This window comes from Notothenia rossii (genome assembly GCF_949606895.1).
Source record: "Notothenia rossii genome assembly, contig: scaffold_465, whole genome shotgun sequence".
Classification (NCBI taxonomy): Eukaryota; Metazoa; Chordata; class Actinopteri; order Perciformes; family Nototheniidae; genus Notothenia; species Notothenia rossii.
Genome location: NW_027640018.1, coordinates 2,529 through 20,301, shown reverse-complemented (window position 1 = coordinate 20,301; position 17,773 = coordinate 2,529). Strand labels below are relative to the sequence as shown.

Sequence of the window (17,773 nt, the reverse complement as noted above, 5' to 3'; positions counted from 1 at the left end):
TCTGTAAAGTAACTAAAGATATTAAATACATGTAGGGGAGTAAAAGTACACCATTTACCTCTGAACTGTAGTGGAGTAGAAGTACACAGTAGCATAACATGAAAGTACCTCAAAATTGTACTTGAGTAAATGTACTTAAAGGTCACCTCTCATGCTATTTTAAGGCATATACTATATTATGGGTCTCAGATATATAAAAATATGATGTGTTTTTCTCAAAATACAAACAGATCATGCATTTTAGACATCCCTCATATCCCTCTATTCCAGCTGTTAGAGAAACGCTGATTTTGGAAAAAAAAAAAGAGGAGGAGGAGCTAATGCCTGATCAGAATTCTACCGGAGATAAAGTTAAATTCTGCTTTGATAAAACGCCATCCTGTTCTAAACCACATCAAGGATTATTTCTGAAACAGTATGGAGCTCAAATGCTTTTTCTCTTGCAGGTTTATCACAAGGTGAGTTCCTTTTTTTATTTCCTGCTTTATTTCCTGCTTTTTAAACAGGTGCTCTACAGCACAGGTTAGCTCTGAGTTGATTTTCAATCTTTATTTCAGACTCAAGGTCCATATCACAAAGAGTGTTAGTGAGGCTTGCTAATGTAAACAAAGACGAGATCACGTCCAAAACACGTCAGGCATAGTTTCTGATAGCAACTTTCTGGGGGTCCATCATCCGAAATTACGTAATATCGGCAGCAAATCTGTATCCGCTCGTTGTCCCCGTTTTTAAAAGACGTGGAGGAAAAGAGAAAGGGTTTTGTTTTCTGACGCTGTGTGAGCACCCTGACACACCGGGGAGACATATTTATGAATAAAAGACATCAAAAAGTGCATTTTGCAAGATAGGTCCCCTTTAATACTTCCCACCTCTGATACCAACATACCACCAGGATCCAGGAAACCACGTTACAGCAATTGATTTGAACATTTCTGCGCAGAATGAACTTTTATTTGATTCAGTTTACTACAAGCAAATAAAAAAAGTGGATCTGTTAAATCACCAGTTGATATGAAAGCAGATTCAGTTCTGCAGTTGTAAATAAATGTAAGAAAACAAAAATCACCTACAGCAACGTGTCAACGTATAGAAATAACCCTCATCATTAAACAGAGAATGCAATGAATAAATATTAAAATGAATGCTAATACAAAGGAGTCATATTGAGTAATGTGGCCATAACTAGCCCAAAGTGTAATTTTCATTGAAAAGATTTATTGTACTCAAAATATTACTCGTGAATCATTATTTCAGCATATTATTTCCCGTTTCAATATTCCTTTTTATTGCAAGCATTTGGGAAATACTGGAATTCCACGGTAATATGGAATATAGGAATAAAGTGGCTAAGTGCCATACAACTTCCCTTGAATGACTCTTACGGAGACGCTTAGGAAAACCGACCAAAAAAGGTTAGATACCGATCTTACAAAGACGTGATGTACAGTACTGTGTGTGTGCTCAGGAATGTACCGCTATATACATTTAAAAAGATGTAGGAATTGTATGAGCAGCATAAAAGTGCACCGTCTTCAAAAGTGGAAAACGAAACGCAAAAAAGTGAAACAACCTTCACCCTCCTCTCCATCAAACAGGGCGCTTGGAGCACGCCTCCTGGTAGGACGTGGCGTTCACCACACTGAACATGTCTCTCCTGACAAACGACAGGAAGTTCTTCAGAGGGCAGAGCGGCTGGTTGGTGTTTGTGACGTGTGAGCGACAGAAGGATGTGTGATATGTCACGTCCTCGCCGTTGTAAAGCACCCTGATGAACACTTCTCCGTCTTTCACCTTCGACTTGTCGCCTTTCCCGGCTTTCTTCTTCTGTTGTCCTTGCGCGGCCGGAGGACTCTTCCACAGCTCAAAGACTAATCGTGCAGCAAAACGTGGGAATCGCGCCTCCTCGAGCCCCAAAGCGCTGAGCAGCGGCGCCACGGTAACATCGTGGGCTGAAGACAGCGAGAAGACCTCCTCGCCTCCTGCCCGCCGCGCTCTGCCCGCCTCGTTGTCCTTGGCGACACGCTCCATCTTTGTGGCAGTCCGATTGAGGTAGGGGTACATGGCCAAGATGGCGTATTTATGATACAGCCCCGCTCGTCTCCGATCCACCTCATCATCTAGCTGCTGTCGGCGAATGACGGCGAACTGAGCCATCGTGAGGCATCCGTATGAGCCGTCTCCCATAGGAACACATGGGAAAGAGATGCCGTGGCACAGGTGGCACAGCAGGGAGTCGATGGGGTTTGCGGCCCTCAGCTGTCGGGTTAGAAGACCTAAAGTGCGCGCCATGTCAGCGTACGTCCTCTCCAGCTGGGTGTCGCTCACCCTGAGGCGGTACTGTCTCCTCTGCTCCTCCTCCAGGTGTCTGTTTCTGGCGGGGCAGTCGCACGCCGAGCCGCAGAACAACGTGCTCCACTGGTGACGGACGTTCAGTTTCGTCCAATCGAAGTCCGGCAGAAGGCCGTAGAGGAAGGCTAGTCCGCTCTGCAGGGTGCGGCTCTTACCGGTGGTCTCCAGCCACACCTGGCGGGGCGTCCAGTCTGCGGGGGGGAAGCTGTGCCGCCTGTAGGCTTTGTGGAGGAGCTGCCCGTTGCGCAGGTGCTGAACCACACCTGGGGAGAATCAAACAAGATTGAATTGATATTGCTCTAATGTTAACTGTTAATTACTCGTAGGTTGATTTGCAGAATTGTTTATTACTACATTGGTCAGAAGAAAATCAGGGCTGCACTGAATGTCTTTTTTCTTTTCATCCAACGTTTCTATTGAAGTTTTTCCTAATTTAGTTAAAGTGCACCTATCATGCTATTCTTAGGCAATAGCATAGGTCTCAGATATTTACAAATATATAAAAAACATGTCTATGAAGTGTTTTGCTCAAAATACCAAACAGATCACCCATTCTAGCCATGCCTCATATCCCTCTATTTCACTTCCTGTTTCAAAAGTGCTGATTTGGGGAATAAAGCTTTAAAAAAAAAAAATGTTGATCAAAAAGAGGGGCGGAGCTTATGCCTGCTCATGCGGGACATTCTACCGGCAGATACTGCAGTGATGAAACGCCATATCATGGATTATCAAGGATTATCTCTGAAACAGTATGGAGCTCAAAGGCTTTCTCTCTTGCCGGTTATACCACAAGGTGAGTTCCTTTTTACTTCCTGCTTCTTCACACACATGCTCTCCAGTACAGGTTAGCTCTGAGTGTTAGCGATGCTAATGTAAACACCGACCATATTACGTCCAAAACAGTCGGGCATTGTTTCTGATAGCAACGTTTCTGATAGGGCCGTGGGTCCACATTTCAGATATTACGTCATATCGGACGCAAATCTGGATCAGCTCCGTTGTTCCCCCGTTTTTAGAGATTTGGGTACGGGGGAAAAGAGAGAGGGTTTTATTTTCTGACGCTGCGTGAGTTCCCCGACACACCGGGGACACATCTTGTATATGTATAAAAGACATCGAAAAACGCATTTTGCATGATAGGTCCCCTTTTAGTTAATCGACAAAAATATCTATTTGCTGAACCACACCTGGAAAAAAAGTAAACAAGATGAAGGTTTGAATGTGTCTTAACAAACTGTGTCAAGAGGGAGAAAAGGCTCTAATGTTTATTATTCCTGACTTGTAGATTCATTTACAGAATTGCCCTTTTTTTCGAGATTCTATTAAAACATGTTTAATAAATCTTAAAAACAAGATTTTAGTCCTGAAATAATCTTGATTAGAACAAAATGTATTCATTGGATTTAAGTCAGTTTTTCTTTTTCTTTATTTGTATTATATGCCTCCCTTTGTTTGCAGCGAGCTGGATCGTTCACTGCTTTTTGATCGCAGTAAATAGGATTTTGCGTCGGTGTATTAAGGGGCATGTAGTGACAGGAATCAAGTTCAGGGTTCATGCACTTTTTCACCAATGATTTTTAATGACTTCTCCAGGACCTTTACCTAATGTTCCATGACCAAAGAAATTACTCTTTCTCAGCGGTTCCATTGAAAATGGTTTATTTTAACATGGAACAGGAAAATAAGGTCTGCATATGAAACATGTTGAGCCTATCTAAAACAAATCCAATAGGCTTACTAGCTTCTACACGCTAAAGCAACTCAAATCTCTCACCAGCAAAACACCTCGACAGGTAAATGCCATTTTACGTTTCATAACTATACGATACAGTAGGGCTGTGCAATTAATCGTATTTTAATAGCAATTACGATTTTGGCCAGCCACAATTACGGAAACAACATAATCGAAAAAAAGGACAGGTTGTGACAGAGCACTGCAACATATTTGATCTCATTTATTTTTGTCTAATTTTTTTTTTATTTATCATATTTATATACAGGACTGTCTCAGAAAATTAGAATATTGTGATAAAGTTCTTTATTTTCTGTAATGCAATTAAAAAAACAAAAATGTCATACATTCTGGATTCATTACAAATCAACTGAAATATTGCAAGCCTTTTATTATTTTAATATTGCTGATTATGGCATACAGCTTAAGAAAACTCAAAAATCCTATCTCTAAATATTAGAATATCATGAAAAAGTATACTAGTAGGGTGTTCAACGAATCACTTGAATCGTCTAATTAACTCGAAACACCTGCAAGGGTTTCCTGAGCCTTGAAAAACACTCAGCTTGGTTCAGTAAACTAAATCACAAGTATGGGGAAGACTGCTGATCTGACTGCTGTCCAGAGGACCGTCATTGACACCCTCCATCAGGAGGGTAAGACACAAAAAGAAATTTCTCAAAGAGCAAGCTGTTCACAGAGTGCAGTTTCAAAGCACATCCACAAAAAGTCTGTTGGAAGGGGGAAATGTGGCAGGAAACGCTGCACAACCAAGAGAGATGACCGCAGCCTTAACAGCATTGTGAAGAAGAGTCGCTTCCAGAATTTGGGGGAGCTTCAAAGACAGTGGACTGAAGCTGGAGTCCAGGTATCAAAAGTCACTGTTCACAGACGTGTCCGGGAAATGGGCTACAATAGCCGTATTCCCATGGTCAAGCCACTTCTGAACTCAAGACAACGGAAGAGGCGTCTGACTTGGGCTAAGGAAAAGAAGCACTGGACAGTTGCACAGTGGTCCAAAGTCCTCTTTTCAGACGAAAGCAAGTTTTGTATTTCATTTGGAAGTCAAGGCGCCAGAGTCTGGAGAAAGGCTGGAGAGGAGCAAAATCCAAGTTGCTTGAAATCCAGTGTGAAGTTCCCACAGTCAGCGATGGTTTGGGGAGCCATGTCAGCTGCTGGTGTTGGTCCACTGTGTTTCATCAAGCCCAGAGTAAATGCAGCTGTGTACCAAGAGATTTTAGAGCACTACATGCTTCCGTCTGCTGAAAAGCTCTATGGAGATGAGGAATTCATTTTCCAGCATGATCTGGCACCTGCCCACAGTGCCAAAACCACCAGTAACTGGTGTACTGACCATGGCATTACTGTCCTCGATTGGCCTGCAAATTCCCCTGACCTGAACCCCATAGAGAATATGTGGGGTATTGTGAAGAAGAAGCTGAAAGACACCAGACCCAACAATGCTAATGAGCTAAAGGCCGCTATTGAAGCATCCTGGGCATCCATAACACCTCAGCAATGCCACAGGCTGATTGCCTCCATGCCACGCCGCATTGATGCAGTAATCCGTGCAAAAGGATTCCCAACCAAGTACTGAGTGCATTAATGGACATTTTCAAATGTTTGATTGTGTTTTGCTGTTATAAATCTTTTTTTTTTACTTGGTCTGAGGAACTATTCTAATTTTTTGAGATAGGATTTTTGAGTTTTCTTAAGCTGTATGCCATAATCAGCAATATTAAAATAATAAAAGGCTTGCAATATTTCAGTTGATTTGTAATGAATCCAGAATGTATGACATTTTTGTTTTTTTAATTGCATTACAGAAAATAAAGAACTTTATCACAATATTCTAATTTTCTGAGACAGTCCTGTATGTTTAGTAGCTTGTGGAAGTGCGCTCCAAATATTTGTTGAACTTGTTTATTGGTATTTATTATTTTGATATTATTTATTTAAATGTATAATTTATTTTTGTATTGGTTTTTCAGTTGAATTATACGTTCAGGGTAATCAACAGTTAAAAAGATACTGTTCAAATTATTATTTGTTTTAAAGTTCAATAAATGGATGTTTTCAAAGTCAATGAATAATCGTATTTAATAATCGTGATATCAATTATTGACCAAAATAATCGTGATAATGATTTTTGCCATAATCGAGCAGCCCTACGATACAGTATTTATTATCATTATAGTATAACTATTTTGGCGATTAGATAAAATATAAATTATATTTGATGCAACTTTAGTTACATTTCCATAACTTTTCTAAGGCCTGGAATTAGCATTTTGAATTTCCATGACTTTTCCAGGTTTTCAATGACCGTAAGAACCCTGAAAAAAAGGAGCAAATATACATGGAAGTTATGGATGAAATGTTTAACTATTAATCAGTGATGCAAACACAGGTATGGAGAAAAAAGAGAGAACTATTCGAAGCAGAAAAAAAACAGCGTAATATACCATCTGACAATGACAGATTTTTCTTTTTGGATATTTTACAAATCACTCCCCTTTCAAACTCTATTCTTGTTATTTTTAACAACTTTTTTTTGTTACTGTCATATAGTATTTTATACCTATTAATAATTGAGTCTCTAATGTCTCATTAATAACTATAATGATCATATCAAGGTGTGCCTTAACCTCACTGAGCTGAGGTTATTTGAGCCTCTCAGGAGAGAGCTCTCTTCCACCTGGTTGTAGAAAAGCTCTTTAAATTCGTTAGCATAGCTAGCTAACCAGATGCTAATAACAACAGATCGCCACTGTGCTTACAACTAAAGACACAGCCTCGCAAACACTGCGCCATGTGTACGGCTCCTTATGGGTACTGCAATATTTGAAGAGCTGGAGCGGCGTTCCGATGCTCTCCGTCTCCGTTACTCAGACGAGACATAACCACGTGAAGACCTATGGTGAAGACACGTTACGCTCGTGTTGTGTTCAATGAACCTGTCCTTGGCCAGGAAAAACAGGCACTCGCTTGTTTAATTATTTTGCGATCTAGATTTCTTCTTCTTTTTTGAAGTGAGAAGTTGTCCGTCCGTCCGTCAGTCGGACGGACTGACGGACCCCCCCCCCCCCCCCCCCAAAAACGAAAACTCTTCGGCTCTCCACGAATTACACAAGTCACCCAAATCAGCGTTAAAATAGCGGGAGGCGCCGAAAAGCGACTAATTTGCATCACTGATTAATACTCTCATACTCATACATCAGTAGGACTCAGATGAGAGTGTCTTCCTCGTACATGTGATGTTTTGGTGTTTTGTTTCTTTCCGTTAACTGTCAAGTGGGAACTAAGTCTGTTTTTGTGTTTTCTTGTTTTCCTACGATACTGTTATGATTGGCTGTGATTATGAAAATATGAAGGACAGAACATCTATTTCTAATTATTTTGGGGCAGGTAATATAAGATTATTTTCCTTTCTGGGTACGGTGTGTTTATAGAGACATGTTTAGTAAATAATTGTTATACATTAAGTTGTGCATACCATGAACGGATTACATAAAAATGAAATGCAATGCAAACTGGTCAGTGTCCAGTGTATTTGTACAGCTCTGGTTGATGATACAAATGTAAATCATGTGGTTCCAGCCCACCTGTCTGCGTGAGTTCTCCCATCTCACAGGCGCTGTGGTTGGGCAGGCGGGGGACGGAGCCCAGCGGAGACTCCCAGTGGCCCTGGGCCCCCTGACCCATGTGACGGATGAAGGAGTTCAGCAGGGGGTGGGACGGCTTCCTGTAGGGGGAGGGAGGGGAGGATAATGTTAAGAGACAGACTTGTAAAAATACAAACTCATGGTTTCTCAATTCTGCTGCTAGGGCTGTGTTTATTATTGTGATATTAAAGGTCACCTATTGTGCAAAATCCACTTCTTCATGTCTCTTCTACATCAACATGTGTCCCCTCTTCTCCATGTCTCTTCTACATCAACATGTGTCCCCTCTTCTTCATGTCTCTTCTACATCAACATGTGTCCCCTCTTCTCCATGTCTCTTCTACATCAACATGTGTCCCCTCTTCTTCATGTCTCTTCTACATCAACATGTGTCCCCTCTTCTTCATGTCTCTTCTACATCAACAAGTGTCCCCTCTTCTTCATGTCTCTTCTACATCAACATGTGTCCCCTCTTCTTCATGTCTCTTCTACATCAACATGTGTCCCCTCTTCTTCATGTCTCCTCTACATCAACATGTGTCCCCTCTTCTTCATGTCTCTTCTACATCAACATGTGTCCCCTCTTCTTCATGTCTCTTCTACATCAACATGTGTCCCCTCTTCTTCATGTCTCTTCTACATCAACAAGTGTCCCCTCTTCTTCATGTCTCTTCTACATCAACATGTGTCCCCTCTTCTTCATGTCTCTTCTACATCAACATGTGTCCCCTCTTCTTCATGTCTCCTCTACATCACCATGTGTCCCCTCTTCTTCATGTCTCTTCTACATCAACATGTGTCCCCTCTTCTTCATGTCTCTTCTACATCAACATGTGTCCCCTCTTCTTCATGTCTCTTCTACATCAACATGTGTTCCCTCTTCTTCATGTCTCCTCTACATCACCATGTGTCCCCTCTTCTTCATGTCTCTTCTACATCAACATGTGTCCCCTCTTCTTCCTGTCTCTTCTACATCAACATGTGTCCCCTCTTCTTCATGTCTCCTCTACATCAACATGTGTCCCTTCTTCTTCATGTCTCTTCTACATCAACATGTGTCCCCTCTTCTTCATGTCTCTTCTACATCAACATGTGTCCCCTCTTCTTCATGTCTCTTCTACATCAACATGTGTCCCCTCTTCTTCATGTCTCTTCTACATCAACATGTGTCCCCTCTTCTTCATGTCTCTTCTACATCAACATGTGTCCCTTCTTCTTCATGTCTCTTCTACATCAACATGTGTCCCCTCTTCTTCATGTCTCTTCTACATCAACATGTGTCCCCTCTTCTCCATGTCTCTTCTACATCAACATGTGTCCCCTCTTCTTCATGTCTCTTCTACATCAACATGTGTCCCCTCTTCTTCATGTCTCTTCTACATCAACATGTGTCCCCTCTTCTCCATGTCTCTTCTACATCAACATGTGTCCCCTCTTCTTCATGTCTCTTCTACATCAACATGTGTCCCCTCTTCTTCATGTCTCTTCTACATCAACATGTGTCCCCTCTTCTTCATGTCTCTTCTACATCAACATGTGTCCCCTCTTCTTCATGTCTCTTCTACATCAACATGTGTCCCCTCTAATTCATGTCTCTTCTACATCAACATGTGTCCCCTCTTCTTCATGTCTCTTCTACATCAACATGTGTCCCCTCTTCTTCATGTCTCTTCTACATCAACATGTGTCCCCTCTTCTTCATGTCTCTTCTACATCAACATGTGTCCCCTCTTCTTCATGTCTCTTCTTCATCAACATGTGTCCCCTCTTCTTCATGTCTCTTCTACATCAACATTTGTCCCCTCTTCTCCATGTCTCTTCTACATCAACATGTGTCCCCTCTTCTCCATGTCTCTTCTACATCAACATGTGTCCCCTCTTCTCCATGTCTCTTCCACATCAACATGTGTCCCCTTTTCTTTATGTCTCTTCTACATCAACATGTGTCCCCTCTTCTTCATGTCTCTTCTACATCAACATGTGTCCCCTCTTCCTCATGTCTCTTCTACATCAACATGTGTCCCCTCTTCTTCATGTCTCTTCTACATCAACATGTGTCCCCTCTGTGGAAAGAGACTCTGAAAGTTTCAGGAACAAAGATTCTCTCTCTTTTTGATCCATTTCTATAAAAACCTGTCTGAAAATGATCTGATCAGATTTTGGCCACTTTATGATGTCATAACGATGTTTTGGCTTGAGTAACCATTAGCCAATCAGCAACCAAGGTAACCCCCCCCCTTATCACCTGAATCTCCTCCTAGAGCACCATTTAGTTCTTTGTAACCAAATGTCTCTCAGAGGGGCGTGGGGAGGGGCTCCTTATTTTCATCTAAAGTAACAGACAGAGAATCAGCTCTTTGGAAACAGGGCTGAAACAGAGGGGATTATGGGTAATGCTGCAATGATCTGTTTTGGTGTTTCAGCCAATCAGAGACAGGTTCTGGATATATCTGAGACCTGTGATATATTGATGAAAAAAAGTATAATAGGTGACCTTTAAAACAAACATGGTGTCACTAATAGTTATACTGTGTTCTTATGCTGTGAACCAGTCACACAGTTTCTCACAGACTCGACGGAGCTTCCTGTTGAAACCACAGCTTGTGTTCCTGACCTCTGAGCAGCTGCCTTATTGGCCCCGCTGTGGATTCAAAGCATGTGTCTCTGCAACAACATATTTTGATGACTTGAAGGAGGCGGAAGTTCAATCTAGAAAATAATCTTGCTGTAAAATATTATCATGGGACTTTTACTATACCATTTGTATAGAGTCATCCTGTTACTTGAAAAGAGGCATGGTGCCAGAGAAAATCTTTAAAAAAATATACTTTAAAGTAACACGTTTGGTTTGCAAGTTACTTTTTTATGAATCGTCTACACGCCTTCCCTCATGTTTAGGAAATAAGCCTAGCTGACATTTTAACATGTGACAGTAGGAACAGTGTACATGTAATGAAATTAACAATGGCTAAACTTTATTAAGCTGTTTCAGTTTATTCTTTTATTTAAAGCTCTTACTGAGGTTTCCAAATACACCTGCCTTCCGTCATCTTTTATGAAGACATCACAATGTAATGGTTAAGATTTGTGGTACTTTGGGTATGTAAATGTTATTTATGGTCATTTTAAATAGCTTTTAGATCGCTCCCGTCAATATAGGAGGTTGCCTGAAAATGTTCTCCATTGACCATCAGTGTAAACTAAATGTCTTCAGGTTTAAATAGCTGTTTCAGACAAAATACTAATAATCCATAAGCATACTGTCGTCAACTAGGTCTATATAAAATTAAATAGTGATTTCAAAGTAATTTCCCTCTTAACAAGTACTCAATAAATCTTAATAGTGATTGCTTTCTCATGTTCAGTATCTACTCCCTTTAGGGGCCACTTCCCTCATCTACCAGCAGGTGTCACTCTAACACTGCTGCACTACAGCCCATTGCAACGTGTGTGGGAGGGAATATGGGAAATGCTCGGAGATATAAAAAGATGAAAGTGAAATGTTTTTATTTAGGGGACACACACTCACGTTCACACACACAAGCACGGACACACACACACACACACACACACACACACACATGCACACGGACACACACACATGCACACGGACACACACAGGGGTCACGGCAGCCAGAGTAGCAATCGGTGATCTGATAGATTAGAGATGATTGAAGATTACACTTTAATATATCAAATCTGTGGGAGCTACAGCTCAACTGTGCAGCTCAGATTAAAAGGCACACACACACGCTCGCGCACGCACATGCACACACACAGTTTCCATAGTGATCACTGGTTCAGGGACAGCGCATAAAAAAACAACAACCTTCTGTCTTCACCCTTAATCCGTTTTTTTTTTTGGAACAGAGTGAACACAGTGAACATATTCATGCATCGAACACTCTCCAGCTACAAGGACATTCTTCACCATGCAGTTCCCCTTCAAATAAAAACTCTGGTTTCAGATCTGTTTTGACACAAGCCTACATTTTGTTATTGTTTTGAGCGAATTGTTATGTTCTTGTCACGTTGCATCAGCAGCAGTTGTCTGCTCTCTTCTCTGTGAGCTATACATCACTTGAACAGTAATACATGCAACGCCAGCAGAGCTGCCGAGTTACCTATAATGTAATCAATTACAATTAGTATGTACCTGTAAATAAATGTAATCAGAAACCTAATCTAAGTGTCTCAAGTCATGTAACCGGATTACTTTCTGTTACTTTTGGATTACCTCAATATCAATGCTATTAAACGCAAGAGAATATATAACATTTACTGAATAACTACATACTGATATACACCTGAACATCAGCAGGAGAGGACTCTTTAAAGTAGAGACACTACATACTGATATACACCTGAACATCAGCAGGAGAGGACTCTTTAAAGTAGAGACACTACATACTGATATACACCAGAACATCAGCAGGAGAGGACTCTTTAAAGTAGAGACTCTACATACTGATATACACCTGAACATCAGCAGGAGAGGACTCTTTAAAGTAGAGACACTACATACTGATATACACCTGAACATCAGCAGGAGAGGACTCTTTAAAGTAGAGACACTACATACTGATATACACCTGAACATCAGCAGGAGAGGACTCTTTAAAGTAGAGACACTACATACTGATATACACCTGAACATCAGCAGGAGAGGACTCTTTAAAGTAGACACTAAATACTGATATACACCTGAACATCAGCAGGAGAGAACTCTTTAAAGTAGAGACACTACATACTGATATACACCTGAACATCAGCAGGAGAGGACTCTTTAAAGTAGAGACACTACATACTGATATACACCTGAACATCAGCAGGAGAGGACTCTTTAAAGTAGAGACACTACATACTGATATACACCTGAACATCAGCAGGAGAGGACTCTTTAAAGTAGAGACACTACATACTGATATACACCTGAACATCAGCAGGAGAGGACTCTTTAAAGTAGAGACACTACATACTGATATACACCTGAACATCAGCAGGAGAGGACTCTTTAAAGTAGAGACACTACATACTGATATACACCTGAACATCAGCAGGAGAGGACTCTTTAAAGTAGAGACTCTACATACTGATATACACCTGAACATCAGCAGGAGAGGACTCTTTAAAGTAGAGACACTACATACTGATATACACCTGAACATCAGCAGGAGAGGACTCTTTAAATTAGAGACACTACATACTGATATACACCTGAACATCAGCAGGAGAGGACTCTTTAAAGTAGAGACACTACATACTGATATACACCTGAACATCAGCAGGAGAGGACTCTTTAAAGTAGACACTAAATACTGATATACACCTGAACATCAGCAGGAGAGAACTCTTTAAAGTAGAGACACTACATACTGATATACACCTGAACATCAGTAGGAGAGGACTCTTTAAAGTAGAGACACTACATACTGATATACACCTGAACATCAGCAGGAGAGGACTCTTTAAAGTAGAGACACTACATACTGATATACACCTGAACATCAGCAGGAGAGGACTCTTTAAAGTAGAGACACTACATACTGATATACACCTGAACATCAGCAGGAGAGGACTCTTTAAAGTAGAGACACTACATACTGATATACACCTGAACATCAGCAGGAGATGACTCTTTAAAGTAGAGACACTACATACTGATATACACCTGAACATCAGCAGGAGAGGACTCTTTAAAGTAGAGACACTACATACTGATATACACCTGAACATCAGCAGGAGAGGACTCTTTAAAGTAGAGACACTACATACTGATATACACCTGAACATCAGCAGGAGAGGACTCTTTAAAGTAGAGACACTACATACTGATATACACCTGAACATCAGCAGGAGAGGACTCTTTAAAGTAGAGACACTACATACTGATATACACCTGAACATCAGCAGGAGAGGACTCTTTAAAGTAGAGACACTACATACCGATATACACCTGAAAATCAGCAGGAGAGGACTCTTTAAAGTAGAGACACTACATACTGATATACACCTGAACATCAGCAGGAGAGGACTCTTTAAAGTAGAGACACTAGATACTGATATACACCTGAACATCAGCAGGAGAGGACTCTTTAAAGCAGAGACACTACATACTGATATACACCTGAACATCAGCAGGAGAGGACTCTTTAAAGTAGAGACACTACATACTGATATACACCTGAACATCAGCAGGAGAGAACTCTTTAAAGTAGAGACAGTACATACTGATATACACCTGAACATCAGCAGGAGAGAACTCTTTAAAGTAGAGACAGTACATACTGATATACACCTGAACATCAGCAGGAGAGGACTCTTTAAAGTAGAGACACTACATACTGATATGAACCTGAACATCAGCAGGAGAGGACTCTTTAAAGTAGAGACACTACATACTGATATACACCTGAACATCAGCAGGAGAGGACTCTTTAAAGTAGAGACACTACATACTGATATACACCTGAACATCAGCAGGAGAGGACTCTTTAAAGTAGAGACACTACATACTGATATACACCTGAACATCAGCAGGAGAGGACTCTTTAAAGTAGAGACACTACATACTGATATACACCTGAACATCAGCAGGAGAGGACTCTTTAAAGTAGAGACACTACATACTGATATGAACCTGGAAATGAGTGTAATATGTCCTCTATCAAATCTATCGTAGCATTGTAATCCTGTAAGAAGTCGCTATTCTTTAAAAAGATACTAGTAATCCTGTTACATGTTATAATGACTCCCTAAGCCTGACCACCAGGCGCATGAGTGGTGGAATGAGGGAGATTCTGCGCGGTCGTCAGCAGATACATTTGCTGAGGGGAGTCTGTGGAAATCCAGATTTAATTGGCCACATCGTGAGGCTAGACGTCAGTGGACGGGGACACTCGTGTGGACAAAAAGCCCGGCTGACTATTAGGATGATTGTTGCTAACCAAAGATTACAGAGCCCAATTACATTAAGCGGGGATTATTACCACTGGATAGGACGAGGAGAGAGCTTAGTGATGAGGGAAGAAAGGGGATGAAAAGACGGGTAAAGTGAGGGGGAGGAATAAACAGGAGAGGATATGAGATGATGTGGTTTAAACACTGGAGAGTGCCAGACTGAAATGGAAGTAAATGGGATGCAGAGAGACAAAAAAGAACTGACAAAGACTGTGCTGCTGGAGGATGAAGAGAAACGAGAGAGAGAGAGAGAGAGAGAGAGAGAGAGAGAGAGAGAGAGAGAGAGAGAGAGAGAGACAGAAGAGAGAGAGACAGAGAGAAGAGAGAGAGAGAAGAGAGAGAGACACAGAAGAGAGAGAGAGAGGGATTGAAGAGAGAGAGAGAGACAGAAGAGAGAGGGATTGAAGAGAGAGAGAGAGAGACAGAAGAGAGAGAGAGGGATTGAAGAGAGAGAGAGAGAGAGAGGGATTGAAGAGAGAGAGGTTAACCGCAGACGGAGACAGTGGGTCTGCAAGCTGGTGCCAGCTCTCACACAAAATACACACACACACACACACACACACACACACACACACACACACACACACACACACACACACACACACACACACACACACACACACACACACACACACACACACACACACACACACACACACACACACACACACACACACACACACACACACACACACACACACACACACACACACACACACACACACACACACACACACACACACACTAAGGATCCAGCCCTGGGCGTATGATAGTTCAGTACTACCCAGTAAAAGGCTGGTGTAGATGAAAACAGAACTAAATTATAACGGAAAGAGAAACCACAGAAATATTTAATAAGCTTGTTATTCTATTTCTCTGCAAAAGAAGCACATTCAAACCACAAATACAACCACTGTGTAGCTGAACTCATTCAGCCTCAGTGTGGCAACAGCCTTTATTCAGAACAGGGGTTCAGGGAAACTACACTCAGGGACGTTTGAAGAACTCTTTTAAGGAAAATATTCGTCAGCTGTGCTTTGACATATAAAATAAAATAGATCAATAACTCTGATTTGAAAAAGCAACATTATTGTAGATTTGATTATTAAAATAGTTTCAGCAGGAAATGGCTAACCCTTACGCGATATTAAGACTTCCAAAAGATGGTATCTGGTCTCATTTCATTAACGGCAGAATGCTGACATGCCCACAGAAAATGTGCCCAAAATGTGAAGCAAATAAACGAAATAATAGCAATGAAATGTTTATGCTTAGCTGAGATGAACAAGCTCATGTATTCCATTATAAAATGCAATGATGAACAATTGAAACAAATAAATAATGACGTACATGAAGTGTGTCTTTTACACTTCTACCAGAGCTTCCCTTTCCCTCAATGAATACATGAGGGAAACACACATGCCATATTTGTGTTTTCCACTCTTGTTTTTATGAAGGACAGCGACCACAACAACGTGTAGATATCGTGTTATGGATCTAAATGACCTCATAATCTACTATGAAGTCTCCCTAGCTCCCTACTACACACACACACACACACACACACACACACACACACACACACACACACACACACACACACACACACACACACACACACACACACACACACACACACACACACACACACACACACACACACACACACACACACACACACACACACACACACACACACACACACACACACACACACACACACACTCCTACACTTCTGTACAAACACACAAACACACACTGCACAAACACACACCTACTGTACACACACACACACACACACACACACACACACACACACACACACACACACACACACACACACACACACACACACACACACACACACACACACACACACACACACACACACACACACACACACACACACACACACACACACACACACACACACACACACACACACACACACACACACACACGAGTACTACAGCAGTTGGCCGCTGAGCAGCAAAGGGAGGAAGTGTAGGTGGCGCCAAGAGTCAATGAACCTGGATGTTAACACCCCCCCCCCCTCGACACACACACACTTACACACAGACACACACCCATTACCAAACATGTTTTTCTACTAGCTGCTACAGACGGTTATTGCACTACTTGTATATATTTGTACTCTTGACATATACTCATCTCTTTCAATCTAACACACTGCTATTCTCATATGTGTATTATTGTGCCTTGATTTTAACCCTTTATTTGTATTTTGTGTATGAACAGTAAAGTATATATATACATGTACATAATTGTATATATTGTAATCTTTGGGACGGTAGCAAACAGCATTTCAGTCTCCTTGTCTGGGCCACACACACAGAGATATTGATAATAAAGTGGACTCTGATATCATAAGAGGCTTGTGTGCTGCTGGATGGCCTACATTCAGCTAAGGTTCAAAGATCAAGCGTATTGAAAATATCTAATAGTAATGAATTAAATGTGTGAAGCAGATACGCAGTGTGTCACTGTGCCAGCTCTAAAGATTACAGCGTCCAGATGTGCAGAGCTGATGTGTGATTGGGTAAATCTGAGCTCAGGTACACAGCCCTAAAAAAAAAAAGGGGATTTCACACAGGGTATTTATTGACCATATGGTCAAGATAAAAAACCAGCAGTGTGTGTGTGCGTGTGTGTGTGTGTGTGTGTGTGTGTGTGTGTGTGTGCGTGTGTGTGTGTGTGTGTGTGTGTGCGTGCATGCGTGCGTGCGTGCGTGCGTGCGTGCGTGCGTGCGTGTGTGTAGTACATGTGAATCCACAGGAATAGTTTGCATAAATGTCAGACTCGTCTTGAAGCTGAGGCTTGCTGGCTTTTAATAACTTCCAATCAGGGACTCTTATCTGGCCCTCTTGAAAGAAGAGCCAGACAGCCTGCCAACAGTTTAGGAGAGAGAAAGGGCTGCAGCCGAGAGAACTGGGATAAAGGAAATACAGAAGATAAGAATGTTCATTTGAGCCTGTGTGTGTTTCCCCCGCTCATATCTGTGCGTAGTTTGTGCAGCGGCGACATCCTCAGTGAGTGTGTCGCGAGA

The 17,773-nt window shown here is 41.5% G+C and overlaps 1 protein-coding gene across 1 annotated transcript; it reads right to left on the bottom strand.

Annotated features, from left to right (window-relative positions):
- Window positions 1-831: 831 nt before the first annotated feature.
- Window positions 832-7,855, bottom strand: pxylp1 (2-phosphoxylose phosphatase 1). The gene is made up of 2 exons (XM_079695359.1): window positions 7,687-7,855; window positions 832-2,612 (listed from the first exon to the last, which is right to left on the bottom strand). The coding sequence occupies exons 1-2, from the start codon at window positions 7,784-7,786 to the stop codon at window positions 1,588-1,590; spliced, it is 1,125 nt and encodes a 374-aa protein (XP_079551485.1). The 5' UTR covers window positions 7,787-7,855; the 3' UTR covers window positions 832-1,587.
- Between the last annotated feature and the right edge of the window lie 9,918 nt (window positions 7,856-17,773).

Coding starts and splice junctions, on each gene's coding strand:
- pxylp1 (XM_079695359.1), bottom strand. CDS start 7,786: ATGGGTCAGGGGGCCCAGGGCCACTGGGAGTCTCCGCTGGGCTCCGTC. Junction 2,613..7,686: donor GGGAGAACTCACGCAGACAG/GTGGGCTGGAAC, acceptor GATTCTCCCCAG/GTGTGGTTCAGCACCTGCGC.